The sequence below is a fragment of the Helianthus annuus genome, chromosome 10, assembly GCF_002127325.2.
Source record: "Helianthus annuus cultivar XRQ/B chromosome 10, HanXRQr2.0-SUNRISE, whole genome shotgun sequence".
Lineage (NCBI taxonomy): Eukaryota > Viridiplantae > Streptophyta > Magnoliopsida > Asterales > Asteraceae > Helianthus > Helianthus annuus.
The window spans coordinates 38756054-38776871 of record NC_035442.2 but is presented as its reverse complement, the minus strand read 5'-3'; the positions used below and the strand labels follow the sequence as shown (position 1 = coordinate 38776871).

Here is a 20818-nt window from a genome sequence, read left to right as displayed (position 1 = left end):
TGATTTAGTTGTTAAAAAAAAAAAAAAAAAAAAAAAAAAAGAGAAGAAAAAGCAATGAAAAAAAAAAATGAAAAAAAAGGGGTGATGCTTAGTTGTCTTGTATATAGTAGTTAAGTTTGATAGTTGTTCGTTTGTTTCATTGTGTAATAAAAGACCGGGTTAAATCCTTCGCTACTACATATATATTCCTTTTCCTACCCTTGCACCTAGCCCCATTACAACCCGTAAGTTTCCTTGATTCAAAAGCATGCTAGACATTGGTTAGGAGGCAACTTGATTTTCATACAAGCTTATTGTCGCACACACACATATACGCATTGAGTGGTTTAGCGTAATTTGCTAATTTTTCTTGTCACCGAGAGTTTTGTGAGGGGTGTGTCTTGTGGTTCGATAAAAAGTTAGTAAAAGGACGGCACGATTGGTTTGGTTTGCATGATTGGTTGCTTATAGTTAAAAACAGTTTTTGAAGTGGTTGCTTGGGACAAGCAACGGGTAAGTGTGGGGATGTGACGGGTGGTCCGTAGGACAACCCTTAAAAGGCTTAAACTTAACGCACATTCTACATTTTATCCGGTTATTTGCGTGAATTAGGTAATCACAAGTTAATGGTGGTGCAGGTGTTAAAGTGTACAAGATGCAGCTTTTAGAGGGCTTGAAGGATGTTAGAGGCTGGCGTGATCAAGATGTGTGAAAACAAAGGAAAATGAAGGAACTAGGAGCAAAAGATCACTCAGAGCCGTAAGCTACGCCACCAGGCCGTAGCTTACGGCACCTATAGCATGCCAAAAATTAGTGCCGTAAGACAGGAGCACAGGGCCGTAAAGAACATTGATCGCCGTAAGCTACGGCGGTGAGCCGTAGCATACGGCGCTGCTTGAACCCCGGAAATTCACTGATCACCGTAAGCTACGGCAGGGGGCCGTAGCTTACGGCGCCGATTGAACCAAAGTTGTAACCGATGCATTTATGAGCATTTTGAAGACATATTATGATTACTAATCATGTGTGGTCGGTTACTACTTGAGAAAAACGAGTGGGGGACTATTTGAAGGCACTTGGGGAGCTAGGAAACATATCTTTGGCATAATCTTTTCACTAGAATCATTGGGGAACAATCTTTGCATTATATTCTTGTCTTTGTTGGTGGAACTTGTGAACTTTGGTCTTATTTCTATTTTGTCATGATGTGTGTTAAAGCCATGAGTGGCTAGGTACTTTAATGACTATCTTGTGGTGAAGGTTTGTTTAGACTTTTGTGTTCTTATTTGCATTTCTAGAATATCAATCTCTTTTCATTTAAATTGATTGTTATGGTGTGTAATCAATTGTTAGTAACAGGTTGATTCTTATTTTAAACTAATTAGAAACCATACGTTCTTGGTGCCGTTGGCAATCGGGATATCATGGGTATAGTTAGGTTTGGGTAAGGGTTGATTGATCATCGGGTGACAACCTCACGTTCTCGGAATCTGAGTACTTCGTCCCCTTTCATCACTGCAATTGTTTATGCATGAACTATGTCTATGTAGTTCTTTCTAGTTAAATGATTAACACAAAAGTTGAAGCAAACCGGATACACAAGATAGTCGTTTATTTCTCAATTGTTTACAACTTCAAGTTTCATTTTGCAAATTAGTTAAGTAATCTTAGTTTTTAAAACCAATCAAATCCAAACAACTCGTGAATTTTATTTTTTCTTGCAATTAGTTTAATTTTAGTTAACTTAGATAACTTTCAAATAACACATTTTCCACAAACTCCCTGTGTTCGATACCCGCTTACCACTATTTACATAGTTGTTTTTGGGATTAAATTTGCGTGACCACGACATCACGTCATATGGTACCAAGTGTACGATCTTCCCCGATCACAGGAGTTTACAACACATATTTAATCAAAGAGAACTTAATATGCATCAACGCCGATGGGTAGAACTCCTCAACGATTACGACTGTGAGATTCGTTATGACCCAGGCAAAGCAAATCGATCTTCACCGATCACAGGAGTTTACAACACATATTTAATCAAAGAGAACTTAATATGCATCAACGCCGATGGGTAGAACTCCTCAACGATTACGACTATGAGATTCGTTATCACCCAGGCAAAGCAAATGTCGTTGCCGACGCGCTCAGCAGACGGAGTTATTTGCTCAGTATTCATAATGCCCAAGCCCAGCACGATCTCAAAACCCTCATCCGCGAAGCCCAACATGCTTGCTTTAATGAACGCAGCTTGAAGAAGGGGAGAATCTATCACGATAGAGCTCAACTTGTAAGCAAATCGAATGGGATCTTCTATTTTCTAGATCGTATTTGGATCCCTAAGCGGACTGAACTACGAAAGATTCTAATGGATGAAGCCCACAAATCCCGGTATTCTATTCATCCCGGTGCCGATAAAATGTACCAAGATCTTCGCTACAAGTACTGGTGGCCGGGTATGAAAAGGGATATCGCTCTCTATGTCGGAAGATGCCTGACTTGTGCAAGGGTTAAGGCTGAACATCAAAGACCCTCTGGCTTACTCGAACAACCGCCAATCCCTATATGGAAGTGGGAGAGTATAGTTATGGATTTCATAACCAAGCTTCCACCCATGTCATCAGGTCACGACAACAGTTGTCGTTGATCGATTGACCAAATCAGCCCACTTTTTGCCCATACGAGAAGACTATAAGGTAGATCGATTAGCCCGAATCAACACCGACGAGATCATTTGTAATCATGGTACGCCTCGTGACATCATCTCTGACCGTGATGCTCGGTTTACGTCGCGATTGTGGGAAACGTTTCAAGCAGCACTCGGTACATCGCTTAACCTGAGTACCGCATTCCATCCGCAGACCGACGGACAGACGGAAAGAACGATCCGTACTCTCGAAGACATGCTCCGTGCGTGTGTCATAGACTTCGGTGGTATTTGGAACAAATACCTGCCGTTAGTCGAATTCTCGTACAATAACAGTTATCATACCAGTATCCAGATGGCACCATTCAAGGCCCTATATGGAAAAAGATGTCGATCGCCTATTGTATGGCACGAGATCGGTCACTCGCAATTAACCGGTCCTAAGCTATTGCAAGAAACGACTGACAAAGTCCTCCAGATTCGAGGCAACTTGTCGAAAGCTCGGGATAGACAGAAAAGTTACGCCGTTAGAAGACGCAAGCCGCTGGAATTTGACGTTGGCGACTACATACTCCTAAAGGTGTCACCTTGGAAGGGTGTGGTCAGATTCGGCAAGAAAGGGAAACTAGCGCCTCGATATGTTGGACCTTTTAAGATTCTGGAAAGGATCGGAAAAGTCTCCTACAGACGCGAACTACCGGAGGAACTCAGTAACGTCCACCCGACTTTCCATGTGTCAAACCTCCGAAAATGCCTAGCAGATCATGATTTGATTGTACCTCTCGACGACCTTCAAATAAATGAAACGCTACACTTCGTGGAGAAGCCTGTCGAAATCATGGATCGCCAAACCAAGCAACTCAGACGCTCGCGCATTCCTATTGTGAAAGTCCGATGGGAAGGCAAACGAGGCGCAGAGTTCACTTGGGAACTCGAAAGCATCATGAAGGCGAAGTACCCGTAGTTGTTCAAGTGAAAGTCTAGAGAGAGAAAGTCTTCAAACGTGATTCACGGTGATGTACAGCTTTCAGCCTAATTTCGGGACGAAATTCCCTAAACAAGGGGAGGCTGTAACACCCCGTGTTACCGAATGTCAAAGTCAAAGTCAAAGTGAAGATTGACTCCTTTGACCATAGTTAGTCTATTTTATGTTTATGATTTCGTTAGTTGTATTATGTGGAGTAAGTGTTATTAATCAAAGTAATCGAATGTTCAATCGATGCGAAACGCTAAACGACTGTGAATAGTAGGAAGTAACAATGCGATAAAGTCAATTAATCAATAATCGAGCTAATCTAATCATCATCGAACTCGAAACTCGAATTACGCAAATTTTGGGGTTAATATCTATGTGTGTGTGAGCCTTATGTGTTACCTGTGCATGTTTACTTTATGTTATGTGTGATATCAATCGAAGCTCGAAACTCAGTCGAACTCAATCGAAATCGAATTATGATAATTGGTGGCGAAAAGACAGCGCGAGACATAGGTGATTGTATGTTAAATATAGTGGTTGGGATTAAAAGTAATTTGAATAGGAAGCTCTATCGTATTCTCATCAATCGCAATCGAAATTGAAATATCAAAAATCGTCGCATCGAACGCTCAAATCAGGAAGCTGAACGATCAGGCTCTCAGCCGATCAAACAGCCCAGCCGACCGGACTGCTGTCCGATCGGACAGGCTGTCCGATCGGGATGCCTGGCCGATCGGCCAGCCCTTTCCACTTTTGGCATCCTACAAATACCCCTGTCATTGTCATCTTTACCACTTTTGGAAAGCTCTGACCGACCAGCTCGTGCTCCCCTCTTTTTCTCAGATTTCTTCCAATTCCGGTAAGGTTTCATCCTAAATCTTGTACTTTCTTAATCTATACACACTCCTACACCTTTCTATCTTTCAAATCTTGATTTCTAACCGTGAAATCATCATGATTCAAGTGTTCTAAGATGATGTCATCATGGTGTTCTTGAAGAACTTCATGTTTTGGCTTCAATCCACCAAGAATAACTTGGATCTAGCCGATTTCCACATAAACAAACAAAGATCTATCATAGATCTAAACATTTACACGGTGAAAAGGATTGAAAGAATGTTTTCCAACTTTCTTTCAACTCTTTTACACTCAATGCCTTCAAACTGACAGAAACGGAGCTTGTGCCGACTTGCTAATCATTTCGGTGGTTGCACGACTCAAGATCCGGATTCTATTCACGAGGTTCACCGATTTCGGGTTAAACGATAAAACTCCGTTCCGAACAGTTCACCGGCCGGTTTTGGGTGAAACCTGTCCGAGCAGGAGAAACAAGTAAGAACGAGGGTTCTATGGTTCAACTCGTTGTCAAAGTACCTCGATCTAACGTCAAACAATCAAAACAACCAAGTGTTAGACGAACAGGTCGACCAGGTCAGGAAGCTGACCGATCGGGCTGACTGTCCGAACGGACAGCCCAGCCGATCGGATAAGCCAGCCGATCGACCAGGTCAACCGATTGGCTAGCACATGGCCCCACACCTTACCAATTTCATGAAGTCTAGTATTGAACGAAGTGCTGTTCGATCGGACTACGGTCTGATTTGAATTACTCTTCGGATCATGAGATACTATGCTTCAACACTTAATCGATTTTCGACTTGTTCAACGCATTGGAGTGCCACCCGATCGGTCGAGCCGTCCGACCAGGTGACACCCTGACAAGAACTTGTTGTTGAAGTACCTAACCGATCGGTTAAGCCGGCCGATCGAACGAACCGTTCGATCGATCGACTTGAAAGGTAAGGATACTTCAATGTTTTCAAATGCTACAACGAAAACCTCAAAAGGTCAAACCATCATACACAAACACATCCATCTCAAAGGAAGAAACAATCCACTCGAACAGTCCATCCGATCGGTTTACCGACCGACCGGACAGACTGTCCGAACGGACTGGTTAATCGAACGGTCAAGCCGTCCGATCGGACCTACCATCCGATCGATTAGACTGTCCGACCCTCCAACACTTGTTTCCATTTTACGCTTTGCTTATCGTTATGCTATCGAACTATTCAGGCTAACCCCACTCTCAAGTGCTCCCTTCAATCCATCAATCACTGTGAGTATACTCAAACCCTTTTTGCTTTAGCACATTTGGGTGTTACATACGTTACTTATTCTAAATAACAATCGAACACACTACTCAATCATTTCACACGCTAACCGTTACCGCATGTAAAACGTGACTAAATGAATGCTTGTTGTTATGTTTACACGTGAAATGCTGTCTACCTGCCTTAACGACGATAGTACTATAGTTTGGACTCAGCACCCGTTCACACGGGGGTTGTTAAGGACAATTACTTGCATGGTTTATGGTGGTAATCATGTATTGCGAACTGCCTCGGGCAGTCAACCCGCAGTTATTGGTATCGATAGATCCATGTCGATGATTAACATGCTTCGTTTTCCTCTGTGTACGTGCTGGTTATGCGTAAACTATTTCGAACTCTATATGCTATTATCAAACTTGTATGCTCACCTTTACATTTTATGTATTAAATTTATTTTAACATATGTGACAGGCAATTAGGATGCTTATCTGCTAGGAAGGCGAGCTTAGAATAAGCGTCTAGAGCATAGTTGTCTGTAGATCTTGCAGATCAAGTCTCTAGAAGCATTTGAACAATTTTTATATTTAAAATCTGAGTTGTCGGAACATAATATTTGACTTGATGTTATCTGTAATAATTTGTATGCTATTTAAGGTACGGTATGGGAAGTATTACATAAATTGAATAGTAATAATAATTGTTATGGAAACTTCTGGACAATCTGTTTCGCTCAGTGCCATGCCCCGATGATTCCGCCATCGGTTGGGGTGTGACAACGGAAGCTATCAATCGAGACCGCATTGTTAATTTTAATGAAGGAATGAAGATTGAATGTGCAAACTGCAACCATTTTTTACTCTGGAGTTGGAGCATGAACAAACGAAACTCTAACATTCGTTGAGTGAGAATGTGTGCAGATTGAAACTTCCCAAAACCAACCATGTTTACATTGCGTAGTTATTCGGAATGTTTCAAATCATCATGGAAGATGAAACTTCAGCAACCATTTTTCCTTTTCCTTTAATTTCGAGAACATTCTCCCTAACATGAGAAACGAAAGGGATTTCGAGTAGTTGGTCGATGACATGATAGATAAAGATCTTGACACGATCATATCCATTTTCAAGTATTAGACTAGATAGAAGACGTGTCGGGTTTTTCTGCTAGTGGTTTCTGTAACCAATTGGGAACCACATATTTGCTTCAAGATTTACGTCTGATGTCCAAGTTCGATCACATTTGACTTCATCTGCGACAGTCCAATGACTTTCTTCCCATGTGTCTGCACCGTGATCTTCATATTCTTGGTTCAATACCAACTCATCTTTAGTGGTGTTTGTTTGAGAACCTGATTCAGATACACAACGGTTCTCCAATTCCCGATCATTAAGCAAATACACAACGGTTCTCCAATTCCAAATCGGAAGATATGATTTAAGGTAAGCGGAAATGGCGATTTCCCATAGCCACCGTTTCCGTAGTCAAAGACGGTTGCGGTTTGCACATTCAATCTTCATTGCTTTATTAAAATTAACAAGCCGGTCTCGGTTGCATATTTTAGAGAGACCTTTAAGTACGGATCCTACAGCTGCATTTGGAACAAGAAGTCTAATAATCCGTTCATTACCTATTGTTGTCTCAACAATATGAATGCACGCAACGAATTTGACAACTGTGACAGCTTATTGAAAGTAGAAATCACATCCAATCCTTTCCTGGTCAAATCACATAATATAAAGTTTAAAGTTATCGTGTGTTGTAGTTTGGAAAGATGACCGAATAGAGATCTGAATAACAAACTGTGGAGAACTTGTTTGTGTCGGGTTCCTCTGCTAGTTATTCGGAATGTTTCGGATCATCATAGAAGACGTGTCGGGTTCTTCTGCTAGTGGTTTCTGTAACCAATCCATTATCACCCTTGCCGGTTTCTGTACCCATCCCCGCCGATAACTAGCAGAATTTATAAATAACCAATACGAAGATCTCTGCGATCGCTAAGGTTTCCATCAACAGACTGATCGGTAACGTTACTCTACTTGTGCTCCGATTTAAGCGGCGTGTTCCGATCAACGTTTATCGAAATTGTTAAAGGTGATGAAGAGTTTTGAAACCCTAGAGTGATTGTGTTTTTATTGGAAAAAATGGGTAATGGAAAAAACAACCTTATATACGGCCCGTATACAGTTATACGGCCCGTATACATGTGGTAACACCAAAAACTTTGGTAAAACCTCACAAAATAAATCCATTGGGCCGTATACATTTTACTGATCGTATACAAATGTATACGGGTCGTATAACTTTATACGGGCCGTATACTATTAAATCAAAAAACATTCCCTGCGCATTTTCCTATTAAAAAACATTCTATACGGGCCGTATAATGTTATACGACCCGTATACAATAGGAGGTGTGAAAATAAGATATAGGGTGTGTGTAAATAAAAGGGGCCTAAATAATCCCACCTAACTCAATTTGATCGATAATAATCCCAAGTCAGTTATTGGCCGATAATAATCCGAACTAGTCAACTTTTTTTGCAAAATAGTCCGCTGTTAAAATAGCTTAACGGAGTTAAGTTTTTTTTCGAATTACAAACCGATGTTTTAGGGCTTTTGATCAGAACGAGGATACGAGTCGATTTATGTAAAACTTACCTCGAAATTGTGCTCGAAATGGCTTGATTTTTGTAAGTTGGAAGATTAAGTACCTGAATTGAAGCATCGTTTTCGTGGGTTGGGGCAGTATTTCAAAAGCCCTAAAACATCAGTTTGTAATTCGGATTAACTCCATTAAGCTATTTTAACGGCGGACTATTTTACAAAAAAAAAAAACTTGACCAGTTCAGATTATTATTATCGGCCAATAACTAACTTGAGATTATTATCAGCCAAATTAAGTTAGATGTGATAATTTATTTCCAATTTGCCATTTTTTATCCCGTTGAGATAGCCAACTTTTTTAACTTTTTCAATTGAATTCGTCTCTTCGATTTATCATATATTCACAGTCTATTGTAAACAATGGAAGTAAATGTTCTATTTTGTCATAACTCATCATAACACATTGAGAAAAAAGTTTGTGCATAGCATAGCATAGCAATAAAGTATTAATAAATCATAGAGTAAATAAACTCATAACAAATAAATAAAGTAGTAAAACAAGAAAACAAAAGCCTCACCCTTTGCGGTGTGGTGGTATGGGTATTGAAGAAGTAAAATGGGAATAAGATTTAAGCACTAAAAAATAAGAAAACAAAAGAAATGTTTATAAATTACAAAACTAATTAGAAAAGATCTGCAGAAAAATACAATATTGATAAATTAATAAATTATATTAAGTAAATAGATTCATAACCAAAGTAGTCAAATAAATTAAAAAATCAAATATAACAAAACCTCTAGACATCTTTATACATTAATAATTAATAAATAAATTAATAAAAGAATAAACATAGACTAAAGCTCCACCCTTTCCCCTAATAAATTTCTTTAACCCTAAAACCTCAACCATCATCCGCCGCCACCACCACCACCACCCATAACAAACACCGCCAACCACAACCACCACTTGCCACTGCCAACCACCACCTATCACCACCAACCCCCACCACCCGCCACCACTGTTAACCACCCACCACCATCGTCAACCACCAGCAACGGATTCATATGGTACTTAGTGGGTGGCAAGCACCCCCATCAACTTTAACTTACTAGTGTAGAAAAGCTATTGGATTTGATTAAACAAAATAAGAGTAAATTATAAAAATCGTCCTTTATGTTGATAACATATTGCAAACTATGTTCTTTATCTTCAATAAACGTACTCGATGTTCGCAAACCCTTACACATTATGTCCTTTAGTGCTAACTTGGTTAGTTTTCATGGTTAAGTCTAACCAAATGGACCCCACATAAGGATATTTTAGTCCTATTATCCTAAATACTAAAATAAATAAACATAAATAAAACTCACCACATTTCTCTTTCTAAAAATACTATCTCTCTACAACTCTCTCTCTTTCTCCACCACCACAACTACACCCACTTCTTCTCCACTCTAAACTACCCACCACCATCTCCACCTTTAAAAACCCCCATCCCATCCGTCGTTCACAACCGACATCTCTCACCTTTCCTATCTTCACTCTATCAAAAACCCCATCTGCCACCGAATCCTGTTCTCATCACCGACAACAATGTCGGTAGCTCAATTTTATTCCTTTCTATATCTCCACAGTCGGTATTGTCATCTTCCTCTCTTTATTTGTATGACTTCAGCGTTGGAGACTAATTTTTGGATCATTGCATGTTTGTTCTTTCAAGTGTAGTTCGATAATTGACATAATGTTTATTAAAATTTAGAAAACGGAGATTAACTATGATTGTAGGCGTGTGATAGAGTAAATTCCGTTTGGATTTTGATAGGTGCGATAAATTTATAAGTTTGAGATGTTTTTGTGTAAATTTCAGGTAGAATCTTCGTATTGTTCCTCAATTTTCATCCTCATCCTACTTGTTATTAGGAATTAGGTTAGTTTGGAGCTTGAAGCTGATACTGTAACGCTTCGCATTTCTGTACTTTCCTTATTTAGAAAGTTGTATTCACATTTCTATTTTTATAAACTTGTAATCGTATCGTATTCGTATTTCATTTCCAATCTTGTAATCCGGGACTTTAATCGTAATGGAAATTCACTTTTATACATATACATGTTACATGCATGTGTCATACGCAATCAATCATGGAATACGTGTTTATACGCGAACCGAGACTTGTAATACTTTGAAATATCAATCATACATGCATCACACCCATACCATGCTTAGATACATTTTAAATACTTAAAACATGCTTAATTATGAGTTTCAAGCATAAAATAATGGAATTATCAAACTCTAGGGGTCAAACTGCAAATTCTGTAAAGTTTGGTAAATTTTGTAGGTAGTGCACGACCATGCAACTGATGCGCACAACCATGCATACTGCGTTCCACATGACACATCACTAATCCAACATATTTTATAGAGGGGTAGTGTAGTCTTTTTACATCCTTTGTCTCTCTCATCCTATCAACTCTCAATCTGTCACCCACTTCAAGAAGGCACAAACACACACACACATACACACTCTCTCTCTCATTTGTAATTCTGACAATTACATATTCCCACATCCCCAACTCTCTCTCCTATTTTTCAAATCTCCTTCTACCAGAGCCTTCATCTTCCTCATCATCCTCCCTTGATCCCCACAAATCCCACATCAAACCCTAACCAAACCCATCATCTTCCTCATCAAACACAGACCAAACCCATCATCCTTACTCGATCCCCACAAATTGTAACACCCTAAAAATATTATATCATAATTTAACCAAGGTTAATTAACTAGTTAAGATAACTAATATATTATGATTTATAAAATTATCAATTTGAAAAGAGTGGAGGGGCTAAAAGGGTACATAAATGAAACTTGATTTCTTTTATAACAAAAAATTTAAAAACACAACACACAAAGGTGTGTGTGTGCGCGCGCGCGTACAGGAGGGTGAACAAGAACACCCAAACTTAAATTTTACAAAATTATCAATTGAAGATTGATTAGGAGTTCAAACTCGTGCATGAATTGATAATTGTGATCATCCAATCCAAGGGATTAAAATGTATGTCACAATTTGGTATTTGGTGATGATACATAGATTGGTTGAAAACTTGAAATTCTGATATTTTACATGAATTAGTGAAATTTATAAGATAGACGATGTAAACAAACTTAGGAACAAACCCTAAGTGAAAGATTTCGAATCAAATGCCTAATTACTAGTGTTTGAATGAAACACCAGGTGTGTACATATGGGTTTTGTAATTATGTTGAATACATGAACCAAAATATTGTGAATAATGTATTTGGTGTTTGATTGCTTTGAATTTTGATGCTAGTTGATGAGCTTCAACCAATTTGGTAATAAGATGTTTGTATACTAGGTTAATTAAAAATGTCTAGACCTAAAATGGTTAGTATATAAATCTTGCCCGCAATAAGTTTGATGAAAAGCCTAAGAAAAATCATGAATTGATTAAAATGTATGAAAGAATCATGTAAATGAGATTTTGACAAATTACGTGACATATGTCGTATTATTATTATTATGGGTTCTAAACAACAAATCGAATTGAACTCTATAGGCAAATTGGGCGAATCATCAAGTGGTCAAGACAGAGCGGACACTCGCTTGAAAGGGAAGCTTTGAAGGTACGTAGCTTATGCTTCATAGAAATTATTGTTTGTTTAATATTAGCGTATGATAGATTATTATAGATTTGTTGTAGAATCCGGTTTGTACATATACGATGTATTCGTATGGACGAACCGGGAAGTCTAGATAATGATCCAATGATAAGATTGAATGTTTGAAAGCGATGGATTTCACTAAAATATTCAAACGGGTCAAAATGATAAGTGCATTAAAGGTTTGGTTATATAAAAGCGATGAATTTCGCTAAATAAACCAAACGGGTCAAAATGTTAAGAGTATTAAAGGTTTGGTTATATAAAAGCGATGGATTTAGCTAAGTAAACCAAACGGGTCAAAATGAGGTCTTAATGCATACCGGAATGGTTGCATAAGTAATGACTTCGGTATAATACCCGGGTAATGGGTAGGATTGCATATAAGCACGTTAACCGAGAAACGGAGACGCGGGTTAATAGTAAAAAGACTCGGTTTGTGAGTTATGACTAAATGGACAAACAATTTTGCATATAGAAATTGTGCTAACAAAGTTCAGTTATATACAATTGAATGGGTTGAATAATCTTAACGCATGCTAACAAAGTTCAGTTTATCTTCATCAGATGTTTCTCTTTGGTAGACTTTAGCTTTAACAGACTTTTGGAGTAGCAGATGTTGATGCCTTGGTCATTGAGGGGAGCAGATCTTCTAACCACTGTTATTGGTGATCAGTTGTTGTAGATTATTTTGGCTTTTCAATCATCTGTTCTTTTGGCGGGGTCCACCTGATCCAACATCTTCTCGGCTCCTTCTTCTCCTTACTCACCTCCATTTTTCTTCACACATTGAATAATCTTCCCTTTCAATTCTTTAAAATATTTTACAATCATGAATCCATTAAACAAACTCGTTTATGCAATTGTTGAATGAAGACACTCTCAATGAAAACCCAAACAAAATCCCCTATCAAAACTTCAGATATCTAAAATCCTGGATTCTCAACATTGTTTATGAATCTTCAATTACCACATCTCTGTTGTGGTTCCAACCTATAATTGATTTGCTAAAGAAAATAGAGAGAAAACATGATAGAAATTTAGAGAGAAACATTGAGACTAATTCTTCTGCATAGTGTTTCAGAAACGAGCATGACGTTTAATAGGCTTACAAAATACCAAGTTAATAATAAACATAAGAAAATGCATGAAATAACTAAATTGTAACCCAAGATGTATAGAATGTATCCAATATGGTGATCATGGCAACGTGGCTTGGGTCATTCATGTGGCACACATTATTCCACCCTATTCGACACCTTGTGCTCCAGGCAGTGTTGTAAGAATCGCTAGGCGTTAGTCGGACTGTGGGTCACCGACTAGCTATTAATCGGGATTAATAGAGATTAATTGGGATTTTATATGTAACTTTCAATTTTATACGTAGATACACACATTTTTATATTTATTTTTTTTAAGTAGACATGTTTTAACATCTTTTTTGACTCATATTTTAAGTAGATAGGATTAATTACTGGAATTTATAGGTTTTGGTCAAGAATCTAGCTAGAGTCGTTAGAATGCCACCGATTTTTGGCCAACTAGGACTAGATTTGACCACTGTTGACCGCCTACCAATTAATTGGCCGATTAATCAAAGGCAATTAATCAGCGACTAATCAAAGGCAAGTTTGGTTTTTTTTACAACCATGGATCCCGGTGAACTGGAAAAGACTTGGTGTCACTCCATGATCCTCGAACCACGATGATGTTTCCGGCAACAGAATGACATTTTCATTTGGTGGGCCTGGCAACACGACGATGACAAAAACTTATCCATCAAGGGTTTTTGGTTTTCAATAGTCCCATCTCTTAACTTCTACATGTGTTTTTTGATAAATAAAACGACAAAGTGGCTTTATTATTATAGAGCACCATAAGGAACTCATCTACAATTTATCACATCATAATGAAGATGAAAACTATAAAGAAGATGAAGAAAACTATTTAGTAGTCTTAACTGTCAAAATAAACCATGAACCATACCGTTTCAATCTCAAAAAGGCCAACTATATTCATTTTAGATCGTGGATCCCATCCTTGTGATCCAATTAATTTAGAAAAGAGACCCTGAAATGACCCGATTGAAACGGACTCTGATTCCTCAAAAAAATGAATAACCGGATCCGAGAACTTGAGTTGAGTCTTTCACATGCATCAATGATGTTTTCAATGTTGTTTCCAGAGTCGTAAAATCCGCCAACAAGACTTTTGTACCAATCATCTGGTGATGAGTAATTGAGGTGGTGATGATGATAGTGGTGGTGGGTGAAGTAAAGAGTAAAGTTAGGGAGGCATAGTATTAGGTGGATAAGTATAGAGAGGTCTTGATGAGTGGTGGAGAAGGTGGGGATGCGGAATTACAACGATAATTCTTAAACAAACGGTCAACTACCGGTCAACTGACGACAGGGAGGCATAGTGTGATGATTTGCAAGCACGAAGAGGCAAAGTGTGAAAATTGAAGATAGGGAGGCAAAGTGCAAACGTCACCAAACCATAGGGAAGCAAATCATACTTTACTTTTTATATATTAAAGTTGAGTACAAGCTAATGTTGAATTGTCAATTAAGGTGCTAAACTATTGAATAACGTAATAATAAAATAATCATTATTTTGTTTTGCCATGAGATTTCTCACGCGACTAAATCGAGACACTAATTAAACCACCATCTCACGCTTTATAATCTTTTTGGGGCGTGGCGTTCTACGTGTTTGGATAATCTGACCATAACATATGGTCTTATGATTTAAAGATTCTTGTTGAGAACCAGATTGTTATATTTATATTAGTAATTAGTAATTAAACAATGTGAAAAATTCAACATTCAACTTGTTGAAGTTACCAATTTATTTCATAATTTTTTTCATGGTAATGGGGTTTAAATCTTCACGGTGCAAGTATAAAGGTTAATAGAAGTAAACTGAGATTATGAGGTTTTTAAACTTCAAATAAGAAATAGAAATGATAATATATAAAACGGAATTAATTAATTAAATATCGCATATTAAGGTGTATACTTTTTGCTTTCTGATTGGACTTTAAAGTTTTTTTTACCTATCCTCAAATTAGGATATTGGTTGTGGGCAGCGAACTCATCTCCTATAAGTATTGAATTTCCTTTTTTTTTCTTCAAATTAAAATTTTTTTTCTTAATAACTTCTAATATTTATTTTCTTAAAAACAATTAAATAGACAGTTTTTTTTTTCGAAATTCAATTTTGTTAAAAACCCAATTATTCAAATAAAAAGATATTTAATTTAAAAACAACTCAGTTTAAATAAAAGTTTTATCAGAATATCACAACTAAACAAAAAAATGTTTAGATACTTTAGGAATTTAAATATTACAAGTTATCGATAAAATTATATGTTAAATGATGAATCAATTAAAAAGAGATAGGTAACAAAGTTCAATATATTTAGGAGATCAAATATTCTTCCCACTTAAATGAATTCCCTACATTCAGGAAACCAAATCATTTACAAAATTTACAAAAAAATAAAATAAAAAAATCGTGATTACTTTCAGGAAGAGCAAAAGCTTGCAATTGTGCAAACTCAGTTTACGTACTTTGAGCATCTGATATAATCATAATGGAGGGAGAAGCAAACGAACCGGCTATCGGCATCGACCTCGGTACAACGTATTCTTGTGTTGCTGTTTGGAATCAGCGTGGAATCGAAATCATACCCAATGAGCAAGGCTACCGAACCACACCGTCTGCGGTTGCTTTCGTTGATGCAGAACGTCTCATTGGCGATGGTGCAAAGAACCAAGTGGCTATGAACCCTGCTAACACCATATTTGGTCAGTCTTACATATAATATTTTTTACTACTTTTAATTTAATTTACATTATATTGTTTAGAATTGTCAACAGTTTAGGTTCTAGAAGAAAAAAATAACTAAACAAGTAACTAAAACGGGAGTGCTGACTAATATTTTTTAATAAACATGTTAGAATGCATGAATTAAAAGCAGTGATCTTGTCAATAAGCATATGTTTTAGGTAAAGTTTAACTTTATTTTTTTGGGAACAACCATGGATTTTCAGATGCGAAGAGGCTGATTGGACGGAAATTCAGTGATTCCAAAGTGCAGGAGAATATGAAATTGTGGCCTTTTAGGGTGATAAAAGGGCCTGCAGACACTCCAAAGATTGTTGTTTCTTACAGAGGTGAAGAGAAGGAATTTTTAGCCGAAGAGATTTCGTCAATGATTCTTGGAAAGATGAAAGAAATTGCTGATGCCTACCTTGGAAAGGATGTGAAAAACGCTGTGATAACTGTCCCGGCTTACTTTAACGATTCACAACGTCAAGCAACCAAGGATGCAGGCACTATTGCTGGTTTAAACGTTCTTCGCATGATCAATGAGCCTACCGCAGCTGCAATTGCTTATGGTCTGGACAATAAGTTAGCGTTTGTTGGTAAGATAAATGTGCTAATCTTTGACTTGGGAGGAGGTACTTTTGATGTCTCTCTGTTAACGATTGAGGAAGGGGGTGTTTTTGAGGTGAAGGCTGTTTCTGGCGACACTCATTTGGGAGGTGAGGATTTTGATAACCGCATGGTGGATCATTGTGTTTCAGAATTTAAAAGGAAATGGAAGAAGGACTTGTCAGGGGACCAAAGAGCATTGGGGAGGTTGAGATTTGCTTGTGAGAAAGCAAAAAGGATTCTCTCGAGCACTACTCAAACATCAATCGAATTAGAATACTTGCATGATGGGATTGACTTTTCGATGAAATTCACTAGAGCTAAGTTTGAAGAGCTGAACATGGGTTTGTTTAGTCAGTGCATTGAAACTTTAGACCAATGTTTAAAAGATGCTAATGTGGACAAATCATGGGTAAACGAGATTATTCTTGTTGGTGGCTCGACTAGGATACCCAAGGTTCAACATATGCTGAAGGAACTCTTTGGGTGGAAGGAGCTATGCAAAAGTGTGAACCCTGATGAGGCTGTTGCATATGGTGCAGCAGTTTTGGCTGCAAAGCTAACTGGTAATGGTGATCAGAGTGTCCGCGATTTGTTACTATCGGACGTCACTCCTTTGTCTCTTGGTGTAGAAGTAGTTGGAGATTTATTTGATGTGGTGATACCTCGGAACACCGTAGTACCAAACAAAATTTCCAAAACATATGTGACATGCAAAGATGACCAATCTTCCATGTATTTCAAAGTGTATCAAGGTGAAAGAACCAAATCAACAGACAACCATTTATTAGGGCTGTTAAAAGTTTATGGGATCCCACTTGATCCAAAAGGAGTTCAAAAATGCAAGTTATGCTTTCAAATAGATGCCAACAGTATCCTCACGGTCACAGCTAATATATTATCTACTGGTATGACGAAGGAACTAATGATTACCAATGAAAATGGAAGACTCTCTAAGGTAGAGATTGAGAAGATGATAAAAGATGCCGAGAAGTACAGACATGAGGACCAAGAATTCAAGAAGAAAGTTGGTGCATACAACGCATTAGAGGATTGTTTATACAAAATGAAGAAGAAGATCAAAGAATACAATGTCAACAAGAAGTTGCACCCAGATAGCTTGAAGCAAATGGAGAATGCCATTGTAGACACAACTGTGTGGCTGGAGGACAACCAAGATGCACCTATTGACATGCTTCAGCGCAAGAAGGTATACCTTGAGTTTGTGTGCGCACCCCTCATGTAGTTCTCAAATTATGTTGGTTAAACTTTGGGATATTTTTTGTTTGTTTTTACATCTTGGTTTGACTAATTCTTATTTATTTAATTAAAAAATGTGTGCAAAATTTCGATGTGCATAATATATATAACTAGTTTTATACCTGTCATAATAGACGAAATTATACAAAAACATATAAACAATGTGTATGTATATATAGGAACGGGATCAGGACAGAATGATTTGAAGTGTGAGAACAGTAAGAACGATTTCAGCCATAGGATCTTTGTGATTTGTGGCTAAGATGATGCGGTGATATTTTTGTAAATCATGGAAACCTTATAATCAGGGCTAAAATTGGAAGATCCAAACAAGGGTGCACATGCTAATCACATGCCATTTTCCCCGCATCATATTTAAACGCCAATAACTTTTTTATACGTGATTATTTTTCTAAAAATATTACACCATAAAACTCAGCATTTTTTAATCTTTCCGAGTATACTATTGATATACTTTTCGAAAAAAATGAAATGGGTTTGATGGCGTTTTTCTGAACTGTGTGTTTTATGGCGTTTTAGACTAGTTATTTTTATGGCGTTTTTCTGAACTATGTGTTTTTATGGCGTTTTAACTAGGTATTTTCATGGCGTTTTTCTGAACTGAGTGTTTTATGGCGTTTTAAACTGAGTTTTTCATGACGTTTTTCTGAACCGAGTGTTTTATGGCGTTTTAACTGGGTATTTTCCTGGCATTTTTCTAAATTTTGTGTTTTTATGGCGTTTTATTTGAACACCTAGTTCATATGTGTGGATTTTTTGACTATATTACCCCTTAGTGTAATTTAGCATCAATGCAACATGTCAACTCCAAATTCGTTCTCACCGTTCTCATATTTTTAACTGTTCTCTCTAAATCCTGACCCTACATATATTATTCATTGAAAAAAAAAGATGATAACTATTATTATACGAATTATATAACAGTAATTAAAACAATAATCCTGACCCCACTTTTGTAAACTATTTTTGGGCTAGGCCCACCCTTACATAATTAAATTTGGCTAGGCCCACTCTTACAAACTAATTTGGTTTGGTCCACTTTAAACAAATCTACTTGGGGTAGGCCCACACTAATCAAAACAAATTGGGCTAGGCCCACACTAATCAATACGAATTGGGCTAGACCCACACTAGTTAAATGAAATGGGCTAGGACCACACATACAAAGTCAATTGGGCAAGGCCCATATGTACTAAACATTTGGATTAGACTTTCATATCTAACTCATGGGCTAGGCCCATTCAAACTTAAACGATATATATATATATATATATATATATATATATATATATATATATATATATATATATAGGGTAGGGATCCTGTACATTAATCCAGAAGTATGAGAAGTGTATTATAACACTATATATAACACCATATAAACACCGTATAACATTATGTAACACCATATAATACCATATAACACTATGTAACACTATATAACAGTATATAACACTATATAACAATATATAACACTATACATCTATCATAGACATGCTATCAGACAAAATATAGTGTTATATTTGTTATATAGTGTTATATAGTGTTACATAGTGTTATATGGTGTTACATAGTGTTACCTGGTGTTTATATGGTGTTATATATAGTGTTATAATACACTTCTCACACTTCTGGATTAATGTACAGGATCCTATATATATATATATATATATATAGGGAGCCGCTAAAATAGAAACCATCCCCAGTTGTAAGAACCACGAGAACCACTCTCAGCCAATCAGAAAAGGCGGTAATTTGGTCATTTACCCCAAATGTCTTGTCCATCACTCTCTCTCTCTCTCTCTCTGTCTTTGTTTAAAGATGTAGACCACCTGAATTACTTTACCCCAACCCAAAAAGTGAACCTCTCTCATCTCTCATCTTCCTCCAATCTCCAACACACAAGAATCTACATACACACATAATCCTAGAGATAAAGCAAAGAGAAAGGAAGATGGCGGAGGTGGAGGGCCGGCCGTCGACCACTGTTTCCTGCGGCAACCGTGGTGGCGCCACCCCCATATGACAACGGTGGCAGCACAGGTCGGGGGTGGGTGTTTGCGCAACGACCACTGCTTCTCTGGTGATCGAACAACTCAACGAGCCGCAACCATGCTCCCACTACAGTAGTGGGTGACGGTTTGTGTGGATAAAATCATACTAATTCTCATTCTATCCATTATTAAAGGTTCAAAGCTATGTCCATACTGCTCAAGGTACATGATTAGAAATAGTTATTAGATAAGATCCTAAAGAGATTTGAATTTTGATGGTTACATGATATCAATATCATGGTTGCTTGCAGGATGAAATGAAATTGCATCTCTGATGGAGCACTATACAGATCTCAGTCAATGCCCCTTAAATAGGAGACCAACAAATTGTAAAACTTAATAGGAACGTGATATAAAGATATTAGATTCAGGGTCGGCCTTGCCGGAAAAGAGCTGACGGTGGTGGTGGTGGTAGAGGTGGGTGATGCCGACGGCTCCGACACCACTGTAAGCTGCCGTCAGGGTCGACCTTGCGGGTTCACGTCAGACTAGTTCGTGTGCGGCACAGATATGGTTCGATTCAGTGGGTCTCGATTCAGTCTAAGGTCCGACGTGGTTCGGGTTGGGTTAACAACAGTGGTGGCGGTGTTATACAACTCAGATTAGGTTTGTTCGACATCGGGTTTTGTTCGACTTCAGATTTGGTTCGGGTTTAACTCACGCGGTTCAAGTTTCGGTTCGGGGCAACTCACCACAAAACGGGTTCGGTCAACTTGGTAAACACCGAGTCAAACTCGGGCAATGGCATCCAAAACTGTTGACTCAAAGACTCGGTAACATTTAACGGAGCGAAAATTTCTAGTTATATAGTTTTAGATTTTAGTTAGTTACGCGACCGAGCTCGACTCGATTCGACTAGATGCTAGCTTATGTTTCGATATATTTAACGAGAAATTTTATATATAGTGGTTATATTGTTGAAAATTGATTGAATTTTTCGAAAATATATCGACACTTAGTTGTCGGGATCGTCTAAAAAACAGAGGAAACGTAAAAAGTTTAACATAAATTTTTTAACGTAAAATGTAAT

At 37.7% G+C, this 20818-nt stretch overlaps 1 protein-coding gene across 1 annotated transcript; it reads left to right on the top strand.

The window, feature by feature from the left end:
* Positions 1-15608: 15608 nt before the first annotated feature.
* On the top strand, positions 15609-17756 carry LOC110884425 (heat shock 70 kDa protein). The gene is made up of 2 exons (XM_022132137.2): positions 15609-15822; positions 16069-17756. Exons 1-2 carry the CDS (start codon positions 15609-15611, stop codon positions 17697-17699), a joined length of 1845 nt encoding a protein of 614 aa, XP_021987829.1. The 3' UTR covers positions 17700-17756.
* The last annotated feature ends 3062 nt before the right edge of the window (positions 17757-20818 follow it).

Coding starts and splice junctions, on each gene's coding strand:
- LOC110884425 (XM_022132137.2), top strand. CDS start 15,609: ATGGAGGGAGAAGCAAACGAACCGGCTATCGGCATCGACCTCGGTACA. Junction 15,823..16,068: donor CCCTGCTAACACCATATTTG/GTCAGTCTTACA, acceptor ATGGATTTTCAG/ATGCGAAGAGGCTGATTGGA.